Source organism: Agelaius tricolor, unplaced genomic scaffold (assembly GCF_023055355.1).
Source record: "Agelaius tricolor isolate 1412-34295 unplaced genomic scaffold, bAgeTri1.0.p SCAF_119, whole genome shotgun sequence".
Lineage (NCBI taxonomy): Eukaryota > Metazoa > Chordata > Aves > Passeriformes > Icteridae > Agelaius > Agelaius tricolor.
The window spans coordinates 1-27,664 of record NW_027269379.1 but is presented as its reverse complement, the minus strand read 5'-3'; the positions used below and the strand labels follow the sequence as shown (position 1 = coordinate 27,664).

Below are 27,664 nucleotides of genomic sequence, written 5' to 3'. Positions count from 1 at the left end.
AGTTCAATGGAATTTTTTTGGGAAAAAAGGGGAATTTTGGGGTGGAAAAAAGGGAATTTTGGGTGGAAAAAAAGGGGAATTTTGGGGTGGAAAAAAAGGGAATTTTGGGGGGGAAAAAGGGAATTTTGGGCTCAATTTCAATGGGATTTTTTGGGGAAAAAAAGGGAATTTTGGGTGGGGAAAAAAGGGGATTTTGGGTGGAAAAAAAGGGAATTTTGGGTGGAAAAAAGGGAATTTTGGGCTCCATTTCAATGGAATTTTGGGTGGAAAAAAGGGAATTTTGGGCTCCATTTCAATGGAATTTTGGGAAAAAAAAGGGAATTTTTGGCTCAATTTCAATGGACTTTTTTGGGGAAAAAAGGGAATTTTGGAGGGAAAAAAAGGGAATTTTGGGCTCCATTTCAATGGAATTTTGGGGGTGAAAAAAGGGAATTTTTGGCTCAATTTCAATGGACTTTTTTGGGGAAAAAAGGGAATTTTGGAGGGAAAAAAAGGGAATTTTGGGGGTGAAAAACAGGAATTTTGGGCACCATTTCAAGGGAATTTTGGGCTCCATTTCAATGGGATTTTTTTGGGAAAAAAAAGGGAATTTTGGGGTGGAAAAAAAGGGAATTTTGGGGGTGAAAAAAGGGAATTTTGGGCTCCATTTCAATGGAATTTTTTTGGGGAAAAAGGGAATTTTGGGCTCAATTTCAAGGGAATTTTTGGCTCCATTTCAATGGAATTTTGGGAAAAAAAAGGGAATTTTTGGCTCAATTTCAATGGAATTTTTAGGGAAAAAAGGGAACTTTGGGGTGGAAAAAAAAGGGAATTTTGGGCTCCAGTTCAATGGAATTTTTGAGGGAAAAAAAAGAGGATTTTGGGTGGAAAAAAAAGGAATTTTGGGTGGAAAAAAAGGGAATTTTGGGTGGAAAAAAGGGAATTTTGGGTGGAAAAAAAGTGAATTTGGGGCTGCCCTCACCTTTTCCAGGTCGCTGTGCAGCTGCTTCAGCATCGCCTCCAACTGGGAAACTTTTCCTGGCAGATCCAGGGGGGCTGGGGAGGAGCTGGGAGGGGAAATTTGGGGTTGGAAAAGGCAAAAAATGGGAAAAAAAAATTCAGGAAAAAAATCCCCCCAAAAATGGCCCCAAAAATCGATCCCAGGAAAATTCATTTTTTGACCAAAAATCCTTTTATGAACCCCAAAATTTCTCATTTTCCACCTCAATTTCCAATTTGTGGCCTAAAATGGTCCCAAATTTGGTTTTTCCACCCTTAAATTCCCCTTTTCCCTCCAAATTCCCTCCCAAACATCCCAAAATTTCCACTTTTTTCCCAAATTTCCCCTTTTTTCACAAATTCCATCCCAAAATTCTCCAAAATCCCCATTTTTGCCCCAAATTCCCTCCCTAAACCCCTAAAAATCCCCTGGATTTTCTCATTTCCATCCAAATTCCCATTTTCCCCCAAAATTGCCCCAAATTCCATTCCAAAATTCAAAAAAATTTCATTTTTGCCCCAAATCCTTTCTTTAAACCCCAAATATTTATTTCTCACCCAAATTCCCAATTTTTCCCCTAAAAAGGGTCCCAAATTTGCTTTTCCCACCCCAAATTTCCATTTTCCCCCAGAAAAAGTTCCTCAAATTTCAATTTTTCCCCCAAATTCCCATTTTTACCCCCCAAAATTTCCATTTTTCCCCCAAATTTTCCATTTTTCCCCCCCCAAAATTTCCATTTCTTCCCCTAAATTTCCCCGCAAAATTCCCCATTTTCCCCCCCAAATTTCCAATTTTTTCCCCATAAATTCCCCTTCCCCCCCCCCCCAAAATTTCCATTTCTTCCCCCATAATTTCCCCTTTTTCCCCCCCAAATTTCCCCTTTTTCCCCCCCAAAATTCCCCATTTATTCCCCCATAAATTCCCCTTTTTCCTCCCCCAAAATTTCCATTTTTTCCCCAAAATTCCCCATTTTCCCTCCCAAATTCCAATTTTTTCCCCATAAATTCCCCTTCCCCCCCCCAAAAATTTCCATTTCTTCCCCCATAATTTCCCTTTTTTCTCCCAAAATTTCCCATTTCCCTCCCAAATCCTCCTTTCCCCCCAAATTTCCCCATTTCCCTCCCAAATTTCCATTTTATCCCCCAAAATTTCCCATTTTCCCCCCAAAATTTCCATTTCTTCCCCCAAATTTCTCCCCAAAATTCCCCATTTTCCCCCCAAATTTCCAATTTTTCCCCCATAAATTCCTCTTTTCCCCCCAATTCAAAATTTCCCATTTTCCCCCCCAAAATTTCCATTTTCCCCCCCAAATTTCCCCATTTTCCCCCCAAATTTCCATTTATTCCCCCATAAATTCCCCTTTTTCCTCCCCCACACCAAAATTTCCATTTCTTCCCCAAAATCCCATTTTTCCCCATAAATTCCCTTTTTTCCTCCCCCAAAATTTCCATGTTTTCCCCCAAATTTTCCCATTTTCCCCCCAAATTTTCCCATTTTCCCCCCACCCAAATTTCCCATTTTTCCCCCCAAAATTCCCCATTTTCCCCCCACCCAAAATTTCCATTTCTTCCCCCAAAATTCCCCTTTTTCCCCCCATAAATTCCCATTTTTCCCCCCAAATCCGGGGATTTTTGGGGTTCCCGGAGTTGGGGGCGGTACCTGAGGGGGGGGAGGGGCGCTCCCCGCGGGGGTGGGGGAGGGGCCGGGGGCGGCTCCGGGCTCAGGGCGGGGTCGGCGAGAGAGAACAGGGACACGGCTCGCTGCACTAAAATGGGCCAAAAACAGCAAAAATTCACCCAAAAATATCCCAAAAATGTCCTAAAATTACCCCAAAATATGCCCAAAAATATCCTCAAAATATCCCCAAAATATCCCCAAAATATCCCCAAAAATATCCAAAAAAAATCCCTAAAATATCCCCAAAAAATCCCCAAAATATCCCTAAAATATCCTTAAAATATCCCTAAAATATCCTTAAAATATCCAAAAAATAACCCCAAAATATCCCTAAAATTATCCCCAAAATATCCCCAAAATATCCCCAAAAAATCCCCAAAAATCTGCCCCAAAATATCCCCAAAATATCCCTAAAATATCCCCAAAATTATCCCAAAAATACCCAAAACTTACCCTAAAATATCCCCAAAATATCCCTAAAATATCCCAAATTACCCCAGAGAGAACAGGGACACGGCTCGCTGCACTGAAACGGCCAAAAACACCCAAAATTCACCCAAAATCAGCACCAAAATATCCCAAAAATGTCCCAAAAATATCCCCAAAATATCCCCAAAATATCCCTAAAATATCCCTAAAAAATCCCCAAAAAATCCCCAAAAATGTCCCAAAACATTCCCCAAAATATTGCCAAAAAATCCCCCAAATATCCCTAAAATATCCCAAAAATACCCCAAAAACCAGCCCCAAAATTCCTCCAAAAAATCGCCCCAATGTTATCCCAAAAATACCCTAAAATTACCAAAAAATTACCCAAAAATGACCCAAAATCAGCACCAAAATATCCCCAAAAATGTCCCAAAACATTCCCTAAAATATCCCCAAAATATCCCTAAAATTATCCCTAAAATATCCCAAAAATCAGCCCAAAAATATCCAAAAAAAATCCCCAAAATTACCCAAAATATCCCTAAAATATCCCAAAAATATCCCTAAAATACCCCCAAAATTATCCCAAAATATCCCCCAAAAATCCCCAAAAATCTGCCCCAAAATATCCCCAAAAATATCCAAAAATTCCCCAAAACCACCCCAAAAATCCCCAAAAATTCCCCCCAAATCAGCCCAAAAATGCCAAAAAATTACCCCCAAATCAGCCCAAAATCAGCCCAAAAATACCCCAAAATTAACCCCAAACCACCCCAAAAATACCCAAAACTCCCCAGAAATTCACTAAAACCACCCCAAAAATCCCAAAAATTTTACCCCCAAACCACCCCAAAATCACCCCAAAAATCCCCAAAAATCACCTCAAAATCACCCCAAAATCAGCTGAAAATCACCTCAAAAATCCCCAAAAATCACCCCAAAAACCACCCCAAACCACCCCAAAATCCCCCCAAAAATCCCCCAAAATCACCCCCAACCCACCCTGAATTATTCCCAAATCCCCAAAATGCCCCAAAACCACCCAAATTTCCCCAAATTTCCCCAAAATTGCCCAAAATCACCCCAAAAATCCCCCAAAAATCCCCCCAAACCACCCCAAAATCAGCTCAAAATCAGCCCTAAAATCCCCCAAAATTTCCCCCAATTCACCCCAAACCACCCCAAAAATTCCTCCCAACCCACCCTGGATTATTCCCAAACACCCCAAATGCCCCAAAACCACCCAAATTTCCCCAAAATCAGCCCAAAAATTCCCAAAAATTCCCCCCAAACCACCCCAAAACCACCCCAAAATCAGCCCTAAAATCCCCAAAAACCACCCCCAAACCACCCCCAAACCACCCCAAAAATTCCTCCCAACCCACCCTGAATTATTCCCAAATCCCCAAAATTCCCCAAAACCGCCCAAAATTGCCCGAAATTGCCTGAAATTGCCCGAAATCAGCCCAAAATTCCCCAAAAGTTACCCCCAAACCACCCCAAAATCAGCCCTAAAATCCCCAAAAACCACCCCCAAACCACCCCCAAACCACCCCAAAAATCCCCCAAAATTAACCCAACCCACCCTGAATTATTCCCAAATGCCCAAAATGCCCCAAAACCGCCCAAAACCACCCGGAATTGCCCAAAAATGCTCCAAAAAATCACCTGAAAATCCCCAAAATCACCCCGAAAACCACCCCAAAAACACCAAAAATTTCCCAAAAGCATCCCAAAATTCTCCAAAAAATCACCTGAAAATCCCAAAAATTCCCCCCAAACCACCCCAAAAATCACCCCCAACCCACCCTGGATTATTCCCAAATCCCCAAATACCCAAAACCACCCAAAATGATCCAAAAAATCACCTGAAAATCCCCAAAATCAGCCCAGAAATCCCCAAAAATTGCCCCCAACCCACCCCAAAAATTCCCCCAAACCATCCCAAAATCAGCCCAAAAATCTCCAAAAATTCCCCAAAACCACCAAAAAATGCCTCCAAAATCCCCAAAAATTACCCCCAAACCACCCCAAAATAATCCAAAATTACCCCCAAACCAGCCCAAAAATTTCCCCCAAACCATCCCAAAATCAGCCAAAACTCCCCCCAAAATCGCCCAAAATTCCTCCCAACCCACCCTGGATTATTCCCAAATCCCCAAAATGCCCCAAAATGCCCCAAATTTCCCCAAATTTCCCCAAATTTCCCCCAAATCCCCCTTTCTGCTCACCCTCGTAGGCCCTGGCAGCGCTGACGAGCGTCGCCCACTCCAGCCCGGCCGCGTCCGGGAGCGGAATCAGCCCCGGGTCCAGCCTGGCCACGGGGCCTGGGGAAAAATCACCAAAAATTGAGAAAATTCACGGGAAAATGGCCCCAAAATTGATAAAATTTACAGGAAAATCCCCCCAAAAATTCACAGAAAAATGGCCCAAAAATTCACAATAAAATGCCCCAAAAATACCCCAAAATTCACAGGAAAATGGCCCAAAATATTCCCCAAAATTCATAAAATTCACAGGAAAATGGGCCAAAAAATAATCCCAAAATTCACAGGAAAATGGCCCCAAAATAATCCCCAAAATTCACAATCAGCCCCGGGTCCAGCCTGGCCACGGGGCCTGGGGGAAAATCACCAAAAATGGAGAAAATTCACGGGAAAATGGCCCCAAAATTGATAAAATTTACAGGAAAATCCCCCCAAAATATTCATAAAATTCATAATAAAATCCCCCCAAAAATTCACAGGAAAATGGCCCAAAATATTCATAAAATTCACAGGAAAATGGCCCCAAATAATCCCAAAATTCACAATAAAAGGGCCCAAAAATTCACAAAATTCACAGGAAAATGGCCCAAAAATTCACAAAATTCACAGGAAAATGGCCCCAAAATTGATAAAATTCACGGGGAAATGGCCCAAAAAATGCATGAAATTCATAATAAAATCCCCCCAAAAATTCACAGTAAAATGCCCCAAAAAATCCCAAAAAATTCACAAAATTCACAGGAAAATGGCCCAAAAATTCATAAAATTCACAGTAAAATGGGCCAAAAAATACCCCAAAATTCACAGTAAAATGGCCCCAAAATTCAGAATAAAATGCCCCCAAAATTCACAAAATTCACAGGAAAATGGCCCCAAATATTCACAGTAAAATGCCCCAGAAATTCACAATAAAATCTGCCCAAAAAATCCCCAAAAATTCACAAAATTCACAGGAAAATGGCCCAAAATATTCACAATAAAATCCCCCAAAAATACCCCAAAATTCACAGTAAAATGGTCAAAAATAATCCCAAAATTCATAATAAAATCCCCCCAAAAATTCACAAAATTCACAGGAAAATGGCCCCAAATATTCACAAAATTCATAATAAAATCCCCCCAAAAATTCGCAATAGAATCCCCCCCAAAATTCACAAAATTCACAGGAAAATGGCCCCAAATATTCACAAAATTCCCAATAAAATCCCCCCAAAAATTCCCAATAAAATCCCCCCAAAAATTGATAAAATTCACAGGAAAATGGCCCAAAAATTCACAGGAAAATGGCCCAAAAAATTCATAAAATTCACAGGAAAATGGCCCAAAATATTCACAAAATTCACAGGAAAATGGCCCCAAATATTCATAAAATTCACAATAAAATGGCCCCAAATATTCCCCAAAATTCACAGGAAAATGGCCCCAAAAATTCACAATAAAATGCCCCAAAAATACCCAAAAATTCACAAAATTCACAGGAAAATGGCCCCAAAATAATCCCCAAAATTCACAATCAGCCCTGGGTCCAGCCTGGCCACGGGGCCTGGGGAGAAATCACCAAAAATGGAGAAAATTCATGAGAAAATGGCTCAAAAATTGAGAAAATTCATGGGAAATGGCCCAAAAATTCACAATAAAATGCCCCAAAAATACCCCAAAATTCACAGTAAAATCCCCCCAAAAATTGATAAAATTCACAGGAAAATGGCCCAAAAATTCATAAAATTCACAGTAAAATGGCCCCAAATATTCACAGGAAAATGGCCCAAAAATTCATAAAATTCACAGGAAAATGGCCCAAAATATTCCCCAAAATTCACAGGAAAATGGCCCAAAAATTCACAATAAAATGCCCCCAAAAAATCCCAAAATTTCACAAAAGAATTCCAAAAAAATCGCCTCAAAAAATGCCCAAAAATCGCTGCAAAATTCCCAATAAAATCCCCCCAAAATTTCCAATAAAATCCCCCCAAAAAATACCAAAAATCTACAAAATTCACAATAAAATCCCCCCAAAAATTCCCAATAAAATGCCCCCCAAAATTCACAAAATTCACAGGAAAATGGCCCAAAAAATTCCCAATAAAATGCCCCCCAAAATTGATAAAATTCACAGGAAAATGGCCCAAAAAATGCACGAAATTCACAATAAAATCCCCCCAAAAATTCACAGGAAAATGGCCCAAAAAATCCCAAAAAATTCACAAAAAATCCCCAAAAAATCCTCAAAAAATCCCCAAAAATCCCAATAAAATCCCCCAAAATCTCCCTAAAAACGCCCAAATTTCCCCCAAACTTTCCAAAAACCCCAAAATTCTCCCCAAAATCCCCAAAATTCCCCAAAAAAAGTGGAATTTCCGCACCTTTCCTGCCGTCTGTCCCGTGTCTGTCCGTCCTTGTGGGCAGCGTGTTCCGGCCGCCCCCTGGTGGCGCCTCCGGGAATTGCCCCGAATTCCCCAAATTCCCCGAATCGGCCCCGAATTGCCCCAAATCGGCCCCAAAATCGCCCGAATTTCCCCCAAAATTCCCCGAATTTGCCCCAAAATTCCCCGAATTTCCCGAATTGGCCCCAAAATTGCCCGAATTTGCCCCAAATTCGGCGGAATCGGCCCCAAACTGGGCGGGGTTTGGGGAATTCCCGGAGTTTTGGCGCTGGCGGCGCCGCCCGCAGAGGCTCTCGTCTGACACCGTCCGGGGAAGGGGCTGGGAATAAATTAGCATAAATTAGCATAAATTAGAATAAATTAGAATAAATTAGAATATATTCCCTTTTTGGGGGGCTAAAAAATTCGAATTTTCGCTGGGTTTTTTTTGCATTTTGGAATTGGGAACTTTGAGAATTTTGGAATTTTGGGATATTCAGGGGAAAAAATTGAGAATTTTTCTCATTTTTTGGGCTAAAAAATTCGAATTTTTGCCATTTTTTGGGCTAAAACCTTGGAATTTTTTGCATTTTGGGACTGGGAATTTCAGGGGAAAAAATTGAGAATTTTTCCCATTTTTTGGGGGCTAAAAATTCGATTTTTTGGGCTAAAAAATTCGAATTTTTGCCATTTTTTGGGCTAAAACCTTGGAACTTTTTGCATTTTGGAGTTGGAAATTTTGGGAAAATGGGGAAATTTTAGATTTTAGGGAATTCCAAGGAGAAAATTGGAGAATTTTGCCCATTTTGGGGCTGAAAAATTCAAATTTTTCCCATTTTTTGGGCTGAAAAATTCAATTTTTTGCCATTTTTTTGGGCTAAAAAATTCGAATTTTCGCGATTTTTTGCATTTTGGGATTGGGAATTTGGGGAATTTGGGAAAATCCCTGAGATTTCAGACAGAAAATTTGGGAATTTTTTGCCATTTTTGGGGCTGAAAAATTCGAAGTTTTTGGGCTAAAACCTTGGAATTTTTTGCATTTTGGGATTGGGAATTTTGGGAATTTTGGGATTTGGGGAATTTCAAGGAGAAAATTTCAGCTTTTTCACCATTTCATGAGCTTCAAAACCCCAGAAAATTCTCTTTTTTGGGGTTGAAAATTTCATTTTTGGGCTGAAAAATTCCATTTTTTTGTTGTTTTTTGGGGCTGAAAAATTCGAAGTTTTCCTGGTTTTTTTTTGCATTTTGGGACTGGGAATTTTGGGAAATTCAGGGGAAAAATTTGAGAATTTTCCCCATTTTTTGGGCTAAAAAATTCGATTTTTTTGCCATTTTTTGGGCTAAAAATGCCATTTTTGGGGCTAAAAAATTCGAATTTTCGCCATTTTTGGGGCTAGAAGCTCCGGATTTTTTGCATTTTTTTACTGTAAAATTCCCAAATTTTGGGATTTTTGTCTCACCGGGGCTGGCTCGGGCTCAGGACAGGAATTGTCCATCAGGAATGGGGAAAATTGGGACAATTTGGGGCAAAATTTGGGAATTTCTGCATTTTGGGATTGGGAATTTGGGCAATTTGGGAATTGGGAAAATCCCTGAGATTTCAGACAGAAAATTTGGGAATTTTTGCCATTTTGGGGCTGAAAAATTCAAATTTTTGCCATTTTTTGGACTAAAAAATTCGATTTTTTTTGCCATTTTTGGGGCTAAAACCTTGGAATTTTTTACATTTTGGAGTGGGAAATTTTGGGAAATGTTGGAAATTTTAGATTTTAGGGAATTCCAAGGAGAAAATTTGAGATTTTCCACCATTTTGGGGCTGAAAAATTCCATTTTTTTGCCATTTTTTGGGCTAAAAAATTCGAATTTTTCTGCCATTTTTTGGGCTAAAACCCTGGAATTTTTTGCATTTTGGGATTGGGAATTTCAGGGGAACAAATTGAGAATTTTTCCCATTTTTGGGGACTAAAAATTCGATTTTTTGGGCTAAAAAATTCGATTTTTTTGCCATTTTTTGGGCTAAAAAATTCGAATTTTCGCCATTTTTGGGGCTAGAAGCTCCGGATTTTTTGCATTTTCCATGTTAGAATTTCAGAATTTTTGGGATTTTTGTCTCACCGGGGCCGGGTCAGGCTCAGGACAGGAATTGTCCATCAGGATCAGGCGCTTGAGGTCGTCCTCGATGGAGGATTTGGGGACGCGGCGCGGGGAGCGAAGATCCCGCAGGGACGCCCGGAGCCGCGGCTGCCCGAACACGTTCACCTGCCTGGGAGGGGAAATTCCAGGAAAATTCCAGGAAAATTCCATCAAAATCCAAAAAAAATCAAAAAAAATCCATGAAAAACAAAAAAAATTGGAAAAAATTCCATTAAAATTCATGAAAATCCCATTAAAATCCCCCAGATCCTGCCTGAACACGTTCACCTGCCTGGGACGGGAAAATTCCCGAAATTCCATTAGAATTCCAGGAAAATTCCATGAAAAATCCAAAAAAATCCATGAAAAACAAAAAAAATCCCATTAAAATTCGTTAAAATTCAATAAAATTCATGAAAATCCCAGAGCCGGGGCTGCCCGAACACGTTCACCTGCCTGGGATGGGAAATTCCAGGAAAATTCCAGGAAAATTCCATCAAAATCCAAAAAAAAATCAAAAAAAATCCAAAAAAAATCCATGAAAACAAAAAAAAATTGGAAAAAATTCCATAAAAATCCATTAAAATCCCATTAAAATTCGTTAAAATCCATTAAAATTCTCATTAAAATCCCATTAAAAATCTCATTAAAAATCCCATTAAAATTCATTAAAAATTCCATTAAAACAAAAAAAAATTGGAAAAAATTCCATTAAAATTCATTAAAATTCAATAAAATTCATTAAAATTCATTAAAATCCCTTTAAAATCCTCCAGATCCTGCCTGAACACATTCACCTGCCTGGGATGGGAAAATTCCATGAAAATTCCAGGAAAATTCCATGAAAATTCCAGGAAAATTCCATGAAAATCCAAAAAAAATCCATGGAAAACAAAAAAAAAATGGAAAAAATTCCATTAAAATTCAATAAAATTCAATAAAATTCATGAAAATCCATTAAAATTCTCATTAAAATTCCATTAAAAATCGCATTAAAAATCCCATTAAAATCCCATTAAAATTCATTAAAAATTCCATTAGAAACAAAAAAAATTGGAAAAAATTCCATTAAAATTCAATAAAATTCAATAAAATCCATTAAAATCCCCCAGATCTCGGCCTGAACACGTTCACCTGCCTGGGATGGGAAATTCCAGAAATTCCATCAAAATTCCAGGAAAATTCCATGAAAATCCAAAAAAAATCCATGAAAAACAAAAAAAATTGGAAAAAATTCCATTAAAATTCAATAAAATTCAATAAAATTCATGAAAATCCATTAAAATTCTCATTAAAATTCTCATTAAAATTCCATTAAAATTCTCATTAAAATTCCCATTAAAATCCCATTAAAAATCTCATTAAAAATCCCATTAAAATTCATTAAAAATTCCATTAAAACAAAAAAAAATTGGAAAAAATTCCATTAAAATTCATTAAAATTCAATAAAATTCATTAAAATTCATTAAAATCCCTTTAAAATCCTCCAGATCCTGCCTGAACACGTTCACCTGCCTGGGAGGGGAAATTCCCAAAATTCCATCAAAAATCCATCAAAATTCCATGAAAATTCCATAAAAATTCCATTAAAAACAAAAAAATCTCATTAAAATCCCATTAAAATTCGTTAAAATCCATTAAAATCCCCCAGATCCTGCCTGAACACGTTCACCTGCCTGGGATGGGAAATTCCCGAAATTCCATTAGAATTCCAGGAAAATTCCATGAAAAATCCAAAAAAATCCATGAAAAACAAAAAAAATCCCATTAAAATTCGTTAAAATTCAATAAAATTCATGAAAATCCCGGAGCCGGGGCTGCCCGAACACGTTCACCTGCCTGGGATGGAAAATTCCAGAAATTCCATCAGAATTCCATGAAAATTCCATTAAAAGCAAAAAAAATTGGAAAAAATTCCATTAAAATTCAATAAAATCCAAAAAAATCCCATTAAAATTCATTAAAATCCATTAAAATTCTCATTAAAATTCCATTAAAATCTCATTTAAAATCCCATTAAAATCCCATTTAAATTCATTAAAATTCAATAAAATCCCATTAAAATTCATTAAAAATTCCATGAAAACCAAAAAAAATTGGAAAAAATCCCATTAAAATTCAATAAAATTCAATAAAATTCATGAAAATCCCATTAAAATCCCCCAGATCCTGCCTGAACACGTTCACCTGCCTGGGACGGGAAAATTCCAGAAATTCCATCAAAATTCCAGGAAAATCAGAAAAAAAATCCATTAAAAACAAAAAAAATTGGAAAAAATTCCATTAAAATTCAATAAAATTCAATAAAATTCATGAAAATCCATTAAAATTCTCATTAAAATTCCATTAAAATTCTCATTAAAAATCCCATTAAAATCCATTAAAAATTCCATTAAAACAAAAAAAAATTGGAAAAAATTCCATTAAAATTCATTAAAATTCAATAAAATTCATTAAAATTCATTAAAATCCCTTTAAAATCCTCCAGATCCTGCCTGAACACGTTCACCTGCCTGGGATGGGAAAATTCCATGAAAATTCCAGGAAAATTCCATGAAAATCCAAAAAAAATCCATGAAAAACAAAAAAAATTGGAAAAAATTCCATTAAAATTCAATAAAATTCAATAAAATTCATGAAAATCCATTAAAATTCTCATTAAAATTCCATTAAAATTCTCATTAAAAATCCCATTAAAATCCCATTAAAATTCATTAAAAATTCCATTAAAACAAAAAAAAATTGGAAAAAATTCCATTAAAATTCATTAAAATTCAATAAAATTCATTAAAATTCATTAAAATCCCTTTAAAATCCTCCAGATCCTGCCCGAACACGTTCACCTGCCTGGGATGGGAAATTCCCAAAATTCCATCAAAAATCCATCAAAATTCCATGAAAATTCCATAAAAATTCCATTAAAAACAAAAAAATCCCATTAAAATCCCATTAAAATTCATTAAAATCCAAAAAAATCCCAAAAAATCCCATTAAAAATCTCATTAAAAATCCCATTAAAATCCATTAAAATTCAATAAAATCCCATTAAAATTCATTAAAAATTCCATTAAAAACAACAAAAAAAAAATCCCAAAAAATCCCATTAAAATTCATTAAAATCAATTAAAATCCCGTTAAAATCCCTCAGATCCTGCCTGAACACGTTCACCTGCCTGCCATGGAAAATTCCAGAAATTCCATCAGAATTCCATGAAAATTCCATGAAAAACAGAAAAAATTGGAAAAAATCCCAAAAAATCCCATTAAAAACAAAAAAAATCTGAAAAAATCCCAAAAAATTCGAAAAAATCCCATTAAAATTCAATAAAATCTCATTAAAATCCCATTAAAATTCTGGAGATCTAAAATTCATTAAAATTCCATTAAAATTCCATTAAAATCCCATTAAAATCCCATTAAAATCCCATTAAAATTCCATTAAAATCCAATAAAATTCAATAAAATTCATGAAAATCCCAGAGCCGGGGCTGCCCGAACACGTTCACCTGCCTGGGATGGGAAATTCCAGAAATTCCATCAAAATTCCAGGAAAATCCAAAAAAAAATCCGTTAAAAACAAAAAAGATGGGAAAAAATCCCCAAAAATTCAATTAAAATTCAATAAAATTCATTAAAATTCATTAAAATCCCATCAACATCTCGTTAAAAATCCCATTAAAATTCTCCAGATCCAAAATCCCACTAAAATCCATTTATTTCCCATTTTCCCCTCATATTTCCCCCCCATTTTTCTCCAATTTTCCCCCAAAATTCCCCCCCATTTTTCCCCACAATTTCCCCCATTTTTCTCCAAATTTTCCCATTTTTGCCCCATTTTTCTCCATATTTTCCCCCCATTTTCTCCATTTTTTCCCCAAAATTTCCCCCCATTCCCCCCCATTTTTACCCAAAAATTTCCCCGATTTTCCCCCAATTTTCCGCAAAATTTCTCCCATTTTTCTCCCAAAATTTCCCCCAATTTTTCCCATTTTCCCCCCAATTTTCCCCCAATTTTCTCCAAATTTCCCCCAAAATTTCCCCCAATTTTCTTCCCATTTTTCCCCAAAAATTCCCCAATTTCCCCCCATTTTCTCCATTTTTTCCCCCAAAATTTCCCCCCATTTTCTTTCCTATTTTCTCCAATTTTCCCCCAAAATTTCCCCCAATTTTTTCCCAAAATTTCTCCAATTTTTCCCCAATTTTATCCCCATTTTTCTCCAATTTTCCCCAAAATTTCCCCCCATTTTTCTCCAATTTTCCCCAATTTTCTCCCCATTTTTCTCCAATTTTCCCAAAAATTTTCCCCCAAATTTCCCCCAATTTTCTCCAATTTCCCCCCAAATTTCCCCCAATTTTCTCCCCATTTCCACCCCCATTTTCCCCAATTTTTTCCCCAAAATTTCTCCCCATTTTCTCCCAATTTTCTCCCCATTTTCCCCCAAAATTTCCCCCAATTTTCTCCAAATTTCCCCCTATTTTCTCCGCAATTTTCTCCCCATTTTTCTCCAAATTTCCCCCAAAATTTCCCCCAATTTCCCCCAAAATTTTCCCAAAAAATTCCCCAATTTTTCTCCAATTTTCCCCAAATTTTCCCCCAATTTTCCCCAAATTTTCCCCAAATTTCCCCCCAATTTCCCCCAATTTTCACCCCAAAATTCTCCCCATTTTTCTCCAATTTTTCCCCAAAATTTCCCCCCTAAATTTCCCCCAAATTTTCTCCCCATTTTCCCCAAATTTCCCCCAATTTTCCCCCCATTTTCCCCCCAATTTTTCCCCAAAATTTCCCCCATTTTTATCCCCATTTTTCTCCAATTTTTCCCCAAATTTTCCCCAAAATTTCCCCCTCTTTTCCCTCAATTTCCCCCCATCTTCCACCAAAATTTCCCCATTTTCCCCTCGATTTTCTCCCAATTTTCCCCAAAATTTCCCCAATTTTCCCCCTAAATTTCCCCAATTTTCTCCCCATTTTCCCTCAATTTCCCCCCAAAATTTTCTTCCCATTTTTTCCCCTTTTTCCCCAATTTTTCCCCATTTTCCCCTCACATTCTGGGCTCGGTTCCCTCTCGGCCTCTCCCGGGGATTTTCGGGGCAGCGGGGCCGGGCCTGCAACAAAAAACCCCAAAAATGGAGAATTTTGCACCAAAAAATTGGGAATTTCGACCCAAAACTTGGGAATTTTCACAAAAAAACCTTGGGAACTTTTACCAGAATTAGAAATTTTCCCAAAACTTGAGATTTTTACCTCAAAACTTTTCAAATTTTACCTCAAAACTTTGGATATTTTAATTTTAAAAAATCGAGATTTTGAACCAAATCTTTGGGAGTTTTGACCCAAAACTTGGGAATTTTGACCCAAAACTTGGGAATTTTCACTAAAAACCTTTGGAAACTATAACAGAATTAGAAATTTTCCCAAAATTTGGGAATTTTACCTCAAAACTTTGGGAATTTTACCTCAAAACTTTGGGAATTTTAATTTAAAGAAATCGAGAATTTGAACCAAATCTTTGGGAATTTTGACCCAAAACTTGGGAATTTTGAGCTAAAACTTGGGAATTTCCACCTAAAACCCCTGGGAATTTTAACAAAATTGGGAATTTTACCAAAATTTGAGAATTTTACCTCAAAACTTTTGGAATTTTACCCTCAATGAATGGAAATTTTCATTTAAAAAAATCGAGATTTTGGACCAAATCTTTGGGAATTTTCACTCAAAACTTGGAAATTTTAACAAAAAAACCCTGGGAACTTGAACAAAATTGGGAATTTTCCCAAAATTTGAGACTTTTAACCCAAAACTTTGGGAATTTTACCTCAAAACTTTGGGAATTTTATCCTCAATCAATGAGAATTTGAATTTAAAAATGGAGAATTTGACCCAAAAAAATTGGGAATTTTGACCCAAAACTTGGGAATTTTCACCAAAAACCCTTGGGAACTTCAACAAAATTGTGAATTGTACCAAAATTTGAGAATTTTACCTCAAAACTTTGGGAATTTTAATTTTAAGAAATGGAGATTTTGAACCAAATCTTTGGGAGTTTTGAGCTAAAACTTGGGAATTTCAACCCAAAACCCCTGGGAACTTGAACAAAATTGGGAATTTTACCAAAATTTGAGAATTTTACCTCAAAACTTTCGGAATTTTACCCTCAATGAATGGAAATTTTCATTTAAAAAAATCGAGATTTTGGACCAAATCTTTGGGAATTTTCACTCAAAACTTGGAAATTTTAACAAAAAAACCCTGGGAACTTGAACAAAATTGGGAATTTTCCCAAAATTTGAGACTTTTACCTCAAAACTTTTCAAATTTTACCTCAAAACTTTGGGAATTTTATCCTCAATCAATGAGAATTTGAATTTAAAAAATGGAGAATTTGAACCAAAAAACTTGGGAATTCTGACCCAAAACTTGGGAATTTTCACAAAAAACCCTTGGGAATTTGAACAGAATGGGGAATTTTCCCAAAACTTGGGAATTTTACCTCAAAACTTTGGGAATTTTCTCCTCAATCAATGAGAATTTGAATTTAAAAAATGGAGAATTTGAACCAAAACTTTGGGAATTTTGACCCAAAACTTGGGAATTTTCACAAAAAAACCTTGGGAACTTGAACAAAATTGTGAATTTTCCCAAATTTTGAGAATTTTACCTCAAAACTTTGGGAATTTTACCTCAGAACTTTGGGAATTTTACCCTCAATGAATGAGAATTTGAATTTTAAAATGGAGAATTTTGCACCAAAAAACTTGGGAATTTTGACCCAAAACTTGGGAATTTTCACCAAAAACTTGGGAATTTTCACCAAAAACCCTTGGGAACTTTACCAGAATTAGAAATTTTCCCGAAATTTGAGAATTTTACCTCAAAACTTTTCAAATTTTACCTCAAAACTTTGGGAATTTTATCCTCAATGAATGGAAATTTTCATTTAAAAAAATCGAGATTTTGAACCAAAATTTTGGGAATTTTGACCCAAAACTTGGGAATTTTCTCCAAAAACCCTTGGGAATTTTCACCAAATTGGGAATTTTCCCAAAACTTGGGAATTTTACCTCAAAACTTTTCAAATTTTACCTCAAAACTTTGGGAATTTTAATTTTAAAAAATGGAGAATTTGAACCAAAACTTTGGGAGTTTTGACCCAAAACTTGGGAATTTTGACCTAAAACCTGGGAATTTTCACAAAAAAACCTTGGGAATTTTCACAGAATGAGAATTTTTCCCAAAATTTGAGAATTTTTCCCAAAATCTGCGAATTCCCCCCCAAATTTTGGGATTTTTCCTCACCTGGCGCCGCCGTCGCTCGCGGGTTTGCGGCCACCAGGGGGCGCCGTCCCCGAGGCCTCCTTGGGGCTCCTCTGGGAATTCCGGGCGGAAATTTGGGAATTTTGGGAATTTTGGGAATTTTGGGGGTTGGGGGGGATTGGGGGGATTGGGGGGATTTGGGAATTTTGGGGATTTTGGGGATTTTTGGGAATTCTGGGGGTCCTGGAGTCGGCGCCGCCCTCGTCGGGGTCGCTGGAGCTGGACACAGGAGAGCGACTCAGGGGCTGCAAAAAACGGGGGAAATTTCAGGAATTTTGGGAAATTTGGGGAATTTTTGGGAATGTTCGGGATTCCAGAGGGTTTGGAATCCCAGAGCCCAAAAATTCCCGGGTTTTGAGGGGATTTGGGGGAGTTTTTCAAGGGTTTTTTGGGGAATTTGGGGGATTTTTGAAGGATTTTTCAGGAATTTTTGAGGAATTTTTGGGATTTTTTTTGGGGTGATTTTGGGGTTTTTTTGGGGTTTTTGGGATTCCAGGATTTTTTGGGATTATTTTAGGATTTTTTGGGATTATTTTAGGATTTTTGGGGGATTTTGGGAGGATTTTTTGGGAGTTATTGGGGTGGATTTGGGCATTTTTTGGGGGATTTTTGTGGGGAATTCCAGGATTTTTTGGGAATCTGGGGAATTTTTTGGGGGGGATTTTTTCAGGATTTTTTTGGGGAATTTTGGGGATTTTTTTTGAGAATTTTGGGGGTTTTTGGGGGGATTTTTTTGGGGAATTCCAGGATTTTTTCAGGATTTTTTTGGGGGGAATTCTGGGATTTTTGGGGAATTTTTGGGATTTTTTTTGAGAATTTTTGGATTTTTTTGGTGAATTTTGGGGGTTTTTTGGGAAGATTTTTTTGGGAATTTCTGGGAATTTTCTGGGGAATTTTTAGGAACTTTTTTGGGGATTTTTTGGGGGAATTTTGGGCCGAATTTTTCAGGAATTCTGGGCTTTTCTTTGGGAATTCTGGGGAAAAATTTTAGGGAATTTTGGGATTTTTTGATGATTTTTGGGGGGAATTTTTTGGGGATTTTTTTGGGGATTTTTGGGCTGAATTTTTCAGGAATTTTCCAGGAATTTTTCCAGGAATTTTCCAAGAATTCTGGATTTTTGGGGGGATTTTTTGGGGGGGAATTTTGGGCGGAATTTTTCCAGGAATTCCAGGATTTTTGGGGGGGATTTTTGGGGGATTTTTGGGCGGAATTTTTCAGGAATTTTCCCAGGAATTCTGGGCTTTCCTTTGGGGAATTTCTTGGATTTTTGGGGGATTTTTTTGGATTTTTTGGGGAATTTTTAGGAACTTTTTGGGGGAATTTCTGGGATTTTTTTGGGGAATTTTTTGGATTTTTTGGGGGATTTTGGGGATTTTTGGGATTTTTTGGGGGAATTTTTGGGGATTTTTGGGGGGAATTTTTCAGGAATTTTCCCAGGAATTTTTCCAGGAATTTCCCAGGAATTTTTCCAGGAATTCTGGGATTTCCTTTGGGAATTCTGGGGAAAAATTTTAGGGAATTTTGGGATTTTTGGGGGGAATTTCTGGGATTTTTGGGGGGATTTTTGGGGGGATTTTGGGGGGATTTTGGGCAATATTTTTGGGAATTTCTGGGGATTTTGGGGGGATTTTTGCGCAGAATTTTCCAGGAATTTTCCAGGAATTCTGGGATTTTTGGGGGGATTTTTGGGCAGAATTTTTCAGGAATTTCCCAGGAATTTTTCCAGGAATTTTCCATGAATTCTGGGATTTCCTTCGGGAAATTCTGGGATTTTTTGGGGGAATTTCTGGGGATTTTTTGGGGGAATTTCTGGGGATTTTCTTGGGGAATTTTTGGGAACTTTTGGGGGATTTTTGGGGGGGATTTTGGGGATTTTTTGGGGGAATTTCTGGGGATTTTTGGGCGGAATTTTTCCAGGAATTTTTCCAGGAATTTTTCCAGGAATTCCGTGATTTTTGGGGGAATTTCTGGGAACTTTTTGGGAATTTTTGGGGGGAATTTGGGCGGAATTTTTTGGGGATTTCTGGGGATTTTTGGGGGGGATTTTTGGGGAATTTTTTGGGGAATTTCTGGGATTTTTGGAGGGATCTTTGGGCGGAATTTTTTCAGGAATTCTGGGCTTTCCTTTGGGGAATTTCTGGGATTTTTTGGGGGATTTTTTTGGATTTTTTGGGGAATTTTTAGGAACTTTTTGGGGGAATTTCTGGGATTTTTTTGGGGAATTTTTAGGAACTTTTTGGGGGAATTTCTGGGATTTTTTTGGGGAATTTTTTGGATTTTTTGGGGGATTTTGGGGATTTTTGGGGATTTTTTGGGGGATTTTTGGGGGGAATTTTTCAGGAATTTTTTCAGGAATTTTTCCAGGAATTTCCCAGGATTTCCTTTGGGAATTCTGCCCCTCCCCTGTCTGACCTTGCCCGTTTGCTTTGGGGATTCTTTCCCACTGAGATCAGGGAGGGATTTTTGGGGGAATTCTGGGATTTTTGGGCGGAATTTTTCAGGAATTTTTTCAGGAATTTTCCAGGAATTCTGGGATTTCCTTCGGGAAATTCTGGGATTTTTTGGGGGAATTTCTGGGATTTTTTGGGGGAATTTCTGGGATTTTCTTGGGGAATTTTTGGGAACTTTTGGGGGATTTTTGGGGGGGATTTCTGGGGATTTTTGGGGGGATTTTTGGGGGGGGGTTGGGGGGAATTTTTTGGGGAATTTTTAGGAACTTTTGGGGGGAATTTTCTGTGATTTTCTTGGGATTTTTTTTGCAACTTTGGGGGGTTTTGGGCAGATTTTCTGGGGGAATTTGGGGGAAATTTTCCAGGAATTCTGGGATTTTTGGGGCATTTTTGGGGCATTTTTTTGGGAATTTCTGGGGATTTTGGGGGGATTTTTGGGCCGAATTTTCCAGGAATTTTTCCAGGAATTCTGGGATTTTTGGGGGGGATTTTTGGGGGGATTTTTCCAGGAATTTCCCAGGATTTCCTTTGGGAATTCTGGGATTTCCTTTGGGAATTCTGGGATTTCCTTTGGGCATTCCTGCCCTCCCCTGTCTGACCTTGCCCGTTTCCTTTGGGGATTCTTTCCCACTGAGATCAGGGAGGGATTTTTGGGGGAATTCTGGGATTTTTGGGGGGATTTTTGGGGGGATTTTTGGGCGGAATTTTTTGGGGAATTTCTGGGGATTTTGGGCAGAATTTTCCAGGAATTTTTCCAGGAATTTTCCATGAATTCTGGGATTTCCTTCGGGAAATTCTGGGATTTTTTGGGGGAATTTCTGGGGATTTTCTTGGGCAATTTTTGGGAATTTTGGGGGATTTTTGGGGGGATTTTGGGGATTTTGGGGGGAATTTCTGGGGGGGGTTGGGGGAATTTTTTGGGGAATTTTTAGGAACTTTTGGGGGGAATTTTCTGTGATTTTTTTGGGATTTTTTTTGCAACTTTGGGGGGTTTTGGGCAGATTTTCTGGGGGAATTTGGGGGAAATTTTCCAGGAATTCTGGGATTTTTTGGGGCATTTTTGGGGCATTTTTTTGGGAATTTCTGGGGATTTTGGGGGGATTTTTGGGCCGAATTTTCCAGGAATTTTTCCAGGAATTCTGGGATTTTTGGGGGGGATTTTTTGGGGGGATTTTTCCAGGAATTTCCCAGGATTTCCTTTGGGAATTCTGCCCCTCCCCTGTCTGACCTTGCCCGTTTCCTTTGGGGATTCTTTCCCTGCCGGCCCCGGGCGCTTCCCTGGGATCCGGGCGGGGGCTGGGAGGTGCCAGAGCGGCTCTGGGGAGGGATGGGGGGGGTTGGGATCAGCGTCTCCCAAATTCCCAAAATTCCCACCAAATTCCCACAATTCCCAAAATTCCCTCCTAATTCCCAACATTCCCCTCCAAATTCCCAAAATTCCCAAAATTTCCCTCCCAAATCCCCAATTTTCCCAACAAATTCCCCATTTTCCCCCTCCAAATTCCCAAAATTCCCACCAAATTCCCACAATTCCCAACAAATTCCCACCAAATTCCCAAAATTTCCCTCCCAAATCCCCAATTTTCCACTCAAATTCCCCATTTTCCCCTCCAAATTCCCAAAATTCCCACCAAATTCCCAAAATTCCCAACAAATTCCCCATTTTCCCCTCCAAATCCCTGAATTTCCCTCTCCAATTCCCAATTTCCCTCCAAATTCCCGATTTTCCCTCCCAAATTCCCCACCAAATTCCCAAATTTCCCACCAAATTCCCAATTTTCCTACCAAATTCCCAAATTTCCCACCAAATTCCCAAAATTCCCCAACAAATTCCCAAATTTTCCCTCCCAAATTCCCAATTTTCCACTCAAATTCCCCATTTTCCCCACCAAATCCCTGAATTTCCCTCTCCAAATTCCCAAATTTCCCTCCAAATTCCCAAATTTCCCTTCCCCATTCCCAAATTTCCCCCAAAATTCCCGAAATTCCCACCAAATTCCCAAATTTCCCACCAAATTCCCAAAATTCCCACCAAATTCCCAAAATTCCCACCAAATTCCCAAAATTCCCCTCCTAATTCCAGATTTTGCCTCCCAAATTTCCCCCAAAGTTCCCAATTTTCCCTCCCAAATTCCCAATTCTCCCCCAAATTTTCCTCCTCCCCAATTCCCAAATTTACCCCCAAATTCCCCCCCAAAATTCCCAATTTCCCTCCCAAATTTCCAAATTCCCACCAAATTCCCAAATTTCCCTCCCCCAAATCCCCAATTTACCACCAAATTCCCAAATTTCCCCCAAAATTCCCTCCAAATTCCCAACATTCCCAACAAATTCCCACAATTTCCCTCCCAAATCCCCAATTTTCCACTCAAATTCCCCACCAAATTCCCAAATTTCCCACCAAATCCCCAATTTTCCACTCAAATTCCCCACCAAATTCCCAAATTTCCCACCAAATCCCAATTTTCCCTCCCAAATCCCCAAAATTCCCCCAAAATTCCAGAATTCCCCCCAAAATTCCCCCCAAATTTCCCAATTTTCCCCCAAATCCCCAATTTACCACCAAATTCCCAAATTTCCCCCAAAATTCCCACCAAATTCCCAATTTTCCCTCCAAATTCCCAAAATTCCCTCCAAATTCCCAAATTTCCCCTCCTAATTCCAGATTTTCCCTCCCAAATTCCCCCAAATTTCCCCCCCAAATTCCCAATTCTCCCCCAAATTTTCCCCCCAAACTTTCCCCCCAAATTCCCAATTTCCCCCCCAAAATTCCCAATTTCCCCCATTCCCGAATTTCCCTCCAAATTCCCAAATTTCCCTCCCCATTCCCAAATTTCCCACCATATTCCCAATTTTCCCCCTTCATTCTCAATTTTCCCTCCCAAATCCCCAAATTCCCCCAAAAATTCCCAAATTTTCCCTAAAATTCCCAAATTTCCCTCCCAAATTCCCTATTTTCCCCCCAAATTTTCCCCCCCAAATTCCCAATTTCCCCCATTCCCAAATTTTCCCTAAATTCCCAAATTTCCCTCCCAAAACCTCAAATTTTCCCACCAAAATCCCCAAATTTTCCCCCAAAATCCCCAATTTTCCCACCAAATCCCAAATTTCCCTCCCAAATTCCCAAAATTCCCTTCCAAAACCTCAAATTTCCCCCAAAATTCCCAAATTTTCCTCCCCATTCCTGAATTTCCTGCCCCCATTCCCAATTTCCCTCCAAATTCCCAAACTTCCCCCAAAATTTTCCCCCCAAATCCCCAATTTTCCCCCAAAATTCCCAAATTTTCCCTCCCAAACCCTCAAATTTCCCCCAAATTCCCCCCAAATTTTCCCCCAAATTCCCAAATTTCCCCCCAAATTCCAAATTCCCCCCAAATTTTCCCCCAAATTCCCAAATTTCCCCTCCCAAAATTTCCCCCAAATTCCCAAATTCCCCCCCCAAAATTCCCAAAATTTCCCCCAAAATCCCCAAATTTTCCCCCCAAATTCCCCCAAATTTCCCCCAAAATTCCCAAATTTCCCCCAAATTCCCAATTTTCCCTTCCAAATTCCCAATTTTCCCCCCAAAATTCCCAAATTTTCCCAAATTCCCAATTTTCCCCCTTTCCGTACCCGTTTTGCTCCTCTCGGTTCCTCCCTCGTGTCCGGCGCCCTCGGAATTCCCAGAATTCCCAGAATTCCCAGAATTCCCAGAATTCCCGGAATTTCCTGCGTGTGGCTCCGCCCCCCTCTGCGGCCTGCAAGGAAAATCCCAATTTTCCACTTTTTCCCCCATTTTTTCCCAATTTCTCCAAATTTTTCCCATTTTTCCCAATTTTCCCCCAATTGCCCCAAATTCCCATTTTTCCCAATTTTCCCAATTTTCCCAAATTTCCCAATTTTCCCAAATTTTCCCAAATTTCCCAAATTTCCCAAATTCTCCCCAATCCCCCCATTCCCCAATTTCCCTCAATTTCCACAAATTCCCCAAAAACCCAAAATCCCCAATTTCCCCAATTTTCCCCAAAATTCCCCAATTTCCCAACCCCAAATTTCACCAAACATTCCAAATTCCAAAATTTTCCCCAATTTCCCCCAAAACCCCAAAATTCCCAAAAACCCCAATTCCCCCAAATTCCCAATTCCCCCATTTCACCCAATTTTCCCAATTTCTTCCCAATTTCCCCCCATTCTCCAAATTTAACCCATTTCCCCACTTTCCCACATTCTCCAATTTTCCCATTTCCCAATTTTCCCAAAATTTCCAATCCAAAACCCCAAAACCCCCAAAAACCAAAAAACACCCCAACAACCCCCCAAAAAACCCAAAAACCCCAAAACCCCCAACCCCCCAAAACCCCAAAACCCCCAAAAACCCCAAAAAACCCCAAAACACCCCAAAACCCCAAACCCCCCAACCAAAACCCCCCCCAAAACACCAAAAACCCAAACCCCCAAAAACCACAAATTTCCAATTCCCCCCATTACCACCATTTTTTCCAATTTCCCCAATTTCCCAATTCCCCCCAATTTCCCCATTTTCCCCCACTTCCCCAATTCATCCAATTTCCCCCAATTCCTCCCATTTAATTCTCAAATTCCCCCCAAATTCCCAATTAACCCCAAACCCCCCAATTAACCCAATTAACAAATCCCCAAAAAACCCCAATTCCACCAATTTTTCCCATTTTCCCCCAATTTCCCCAATTTTCCCCATTCCCCCATTTTCACCATTTCTCCCCAATTTCCCAAAATTCCCCCCAATCCCCCCCTTTTCCCCATTTTACCCCATTTCCCCCAATTCTCCTTTTTTCCCCAATTTTTCCCTCATTTCTCCAATTATTCCCCAATTTTCCCTAATTTCTTCCCAATTCCCCCCCATTTCCTCCACTTTCCCCAATTTCTCCAATTTTTCCCAATTTTTCCTTAATTTCCCCCCCATTTTCCCCAATTTTTTCCCAATTTTTTACCAATTTTTCCCCAATTTCCCCCCCATTTTTCCCAATTTTCTCCAATTTTCCCCAATTTTCCCCCCCCATTTCCCCCAATTTTTCCCCGATTTTTTCCCAATTTTTCCCCCAATTTTCCCCATTCCCCCCAATTTTTTCCCAATTTCCCCCCAATTTTTTTCCCTCATCTTTCCCAATTTCCCCCCCATTTTCCCAATTTTTTTCCCAATTTTTTTCCCAATTTTTTCCCAATTTTTTCCCAATTTTTTCCCAATTTTCCCCAATTTTTCTCCCCAATTCCCCCCAATTTTCCCCCTAATTTTCCCCAATTTTCTCCAATTTTCCCCCAATTTTCCCCAATTTTTCCCCAATTTTCCCCCCATTTTTCCCAATTTTTCCCCTCATTTTCCCATTTTCTCCAATTTTTTCCCCAATTTTCCCCCAATTTTTCTCCCCAATTCTCCCCCCATTTTCCCCCATTTTCCCCAATTTTTTCCAATTATTCCCCAATTCCCCCCCATTTTCTCCAATTTTCCCCATTTTCTCCAATTATTCCCCAATTTTTTCCCCATTTTCCCCCCAGTTCCCCCCATTTTCTCCCCATTTTCCCCCGTTTTTCCCAATTTCTCCCCAATTTTTTCCCTCATTTTTCCCATTTTCACCAATTTTTCCCATTTTCCCCCCTTTCCTCCAATTTTTTCCCAATTTTCCCCCAATTTTTCACCAATTTTCCCCCTCATTTCCCCATTTTTCCCAATTTTTCCCCAATTTTCCCAATTTTCCCCATTTTTCCCCCATTTTCACCTCTCTCCTCCCGCCCTGGCGCTGCCGGGGGCAGAGAAGCTTCCGGAAGGTTGGCGGAAAGCGGAGCCGGAATGGGGAGAATCCGGGAAACTCAGGGGCCTGGAAATGGGGAAAAATGGGGAAAATTTGGGGAAAAATGGGGAAAAATTGGAAGGAAATTGGGGTTAAAATTTGGGGGAAATTGGGGGGAAAATGGGGAAAATTGGGGTAAAAATTGGGGAAAATTTGGGGAAAATTGGGGTAAAAATGGGGGGAAATTGGGGGGAATTGGGGTAAAAATGGGGAAAATTTGGGTAAAGAATGGGGAAAAAATGAGAAAAATTGGGAAAATTTGGGGAAAATTGGGGTAAAAAATGGGGGGAAATGGGGAAAAATTGGAAAAAATTTTGGGGAAAAATGGGGGAAATTTGGGGAAGATTGGGGTAAAAATTGGTTTAAAAAATGGGGGGAAATGGGGAAAATGGGGGGGAAATTGGGGTAAAAATGGGGAAAATTGGGAAAAAATGGGGGAAATTAGAGTAAAATTTGGTGAAAAATGGGGGAAATTGGGGGGAAAAATTGGGGGAATGGGGAAAATTGGGGAAAATTTCAGGTGGATTTGGGGGAATTTTTGGGAATTTTGAAGGGAATTTTGGGGGGAATTTTGATGGGGATTTGGGAGGAATTTTTGGGAATTTTGGGAGGAATTTGGGGGGGAATTTTAGGGGAATTTTAGGGGAATTTGGGGAGGATTTTGAGGGGGAATTTGGGGGAAAATCCTGAGGATTTTGAAGGGAATTTTGGGGAAATTTTTGGGGAAATTTTAGGGGAATTTGGGGGAATTTTTGGGGGAAAATCCTGGGAATGTTGGGAGGAATTTGGGGGGAAATTCTGGGAATTTTGAAGGGAATTTTGGGAGGATTTTGAGGGGAATTTTGGGGAAAATTTTAGGGCAAATTTGGGGGGAAATTCTGAGAATTTTGAAGGGAATTTTGGGGGGAAATTCTGAGAATTTTGAAGGGAATTTTGGGGAAATTTTAGGGGAATTTTTGGAGAATTTGGGGGGAAATTTTAGGGGAATTTTTGGGGAAATTGGGGGGAAATTCTGTGAATTTTGGGAGGATTTTGAGGGGAATGTGGGGGAAAATCCTGGGAATGTTGTGAGGATTTTGGGGGGAAATTCTGGGAATTTTGAAGGGAATTTCGGGGGAATTTTAGGGGAAAATTCAGGGAATTTTGAAGGGAATTTTGGGAGGAAATTCTGAGAATTTTGAAGGGAATTTTGGGGGGAATTCTTGGAGAATTTGGGGGGAAATTCTGGGAATTTTGAAGGGAATTTTAGGGGAATTTTAGGGGATTTTGGGAGGATTTTGAGGGGAATTTTGAAGGGAATTTTGGGGAAATTTTAGGAGAATTTGGAGGGAATTTTGGGGCAATTTTTGGGGGAAATTCAGGGAATTTTGAAGAAATTTTGGGGAAATTTTGGGGGAAATTTTAGGGCGATTTTTGGGGGGAATTTTTAGGGGAATTTGGAAGGGAATTTTTAGGGGAATTTTTAGGGGAATTTGGAAGGGAATTTTTAGGGGAATTTTTGGGGCAATTTTGGGCCTTTCCTCACCTTTTCCCGTGCCCCGCCTGCGTCTCCCGGGCCGGGGTCGCCGCCAGCCCCGGCTGTGCCCGTTTGGTGCCCCCGCGCTGCCAGGAGGGGGCGCTGCGGAGCCCGGCCCGGAACGGCCCCGGCAACGGCCCCGGAAACGGCTCCGGATCCGCCCTGGGCTCCGGCCCGGCCGCTGCCAGAGCCTCCGACCAGGCCCTGTGGGCACAGCGGGCACCGGGATGGCACCAAGGGACAAGGGGGACACGGGGATGTGGCACTGGTGGCACCAATGGGACATGGGGACAGGGGAAGTGGCACCAGGATGGCACCGATGGCACCAAGGGATAAGGGGGACAAGGGGGACAAGGGGGACACGGGGATGTGGCACTGGGATGGCACCGGGATGGCACCAAGGGACAAAGGGGACACGCAGATGTGGCACCAGGATGGCACCAGGGGGACAAGGGGGACAAGGGGGACAAGGGGATGTGGCACAGCGGGCACTGGGATGGCACCGGGATGGCACCGGAGGGACAAGGGGGACATGGAGGACATGGGGACACGGGGATGTGGCACTGGAATGGCACCAGGGGGACAAGGGGGACAAGGGGGACACGGGGATGTGGCACTGGGATGGCACCAGGGGGACACGGGGATAAGGGAAAGGTGGCACTGGGATGGCACCAGGGGGACAAGGGGGACAAAGGGGACAAGGGGGATATGGGAAAGATGGCACTGGTGGCA

At 39.8% G+C, this 27,664-nt stretch overlaps 1 protein-coding gene across 1 annotated transcript in view; it reads right to left on the bottom strand.

The window, feature by feature from the left end:
• LOC139586481 (signal-induced proliferation-associated 1-like protein 3) overlaps window positions 1–27,175 on the bottom strand; it is a 34,355-nt gene extending 7,180 nt beyond the window's left edge. The window contains exons 1-11 of the mRNA XM_071419913.1: window positions 26,942–27,175; window positions 25,345–25,443; window positions 23,225–23,349; window positions 20,841–20,929; window positions 17,144–17,406; window positions 14,893–14,952; window positions 9,831–9,978; window positions 7,716–8,055; window positions 5,317–5,412; window positions 2,639–2,744; window positions 962–1,046 (exon numbers count right to left, since the gene is read on the bottom strand). Coding sequence (XP_071276014.1) covers window positions 962–1,046; window positions 2,639–2,744; window positions 5,317–5,412; window positions 7,716–8,055; window positions 9,831–9,978; window positions 14,893–14,894 — 777 coding nt within the window. The 5' untranslated portion in view covers window positions 14,895–14,952; window positions 17,144–17,406; window positions 20,841–20,929; ... (1 more) ...; window positions 25,345–25,443; window positions 26,942–27,175. The remainder of the gene's footprint in view (window positions 1–961; window positions 1,047–2,638; window positions 2,745–5,316; window positions 5,413–7,715; window positions 8,056–9,830; window positions 9,979–14,892; window positions 14,953–17,143; window positions 17,407–20,840; window positions 20,930–23,224; window positions 23,350–25,344; window positions 25,444–26,941) is intronic.
• Between the last annotated feature and the right edge of the window lie 489 nt (window positions 27,176–27,664).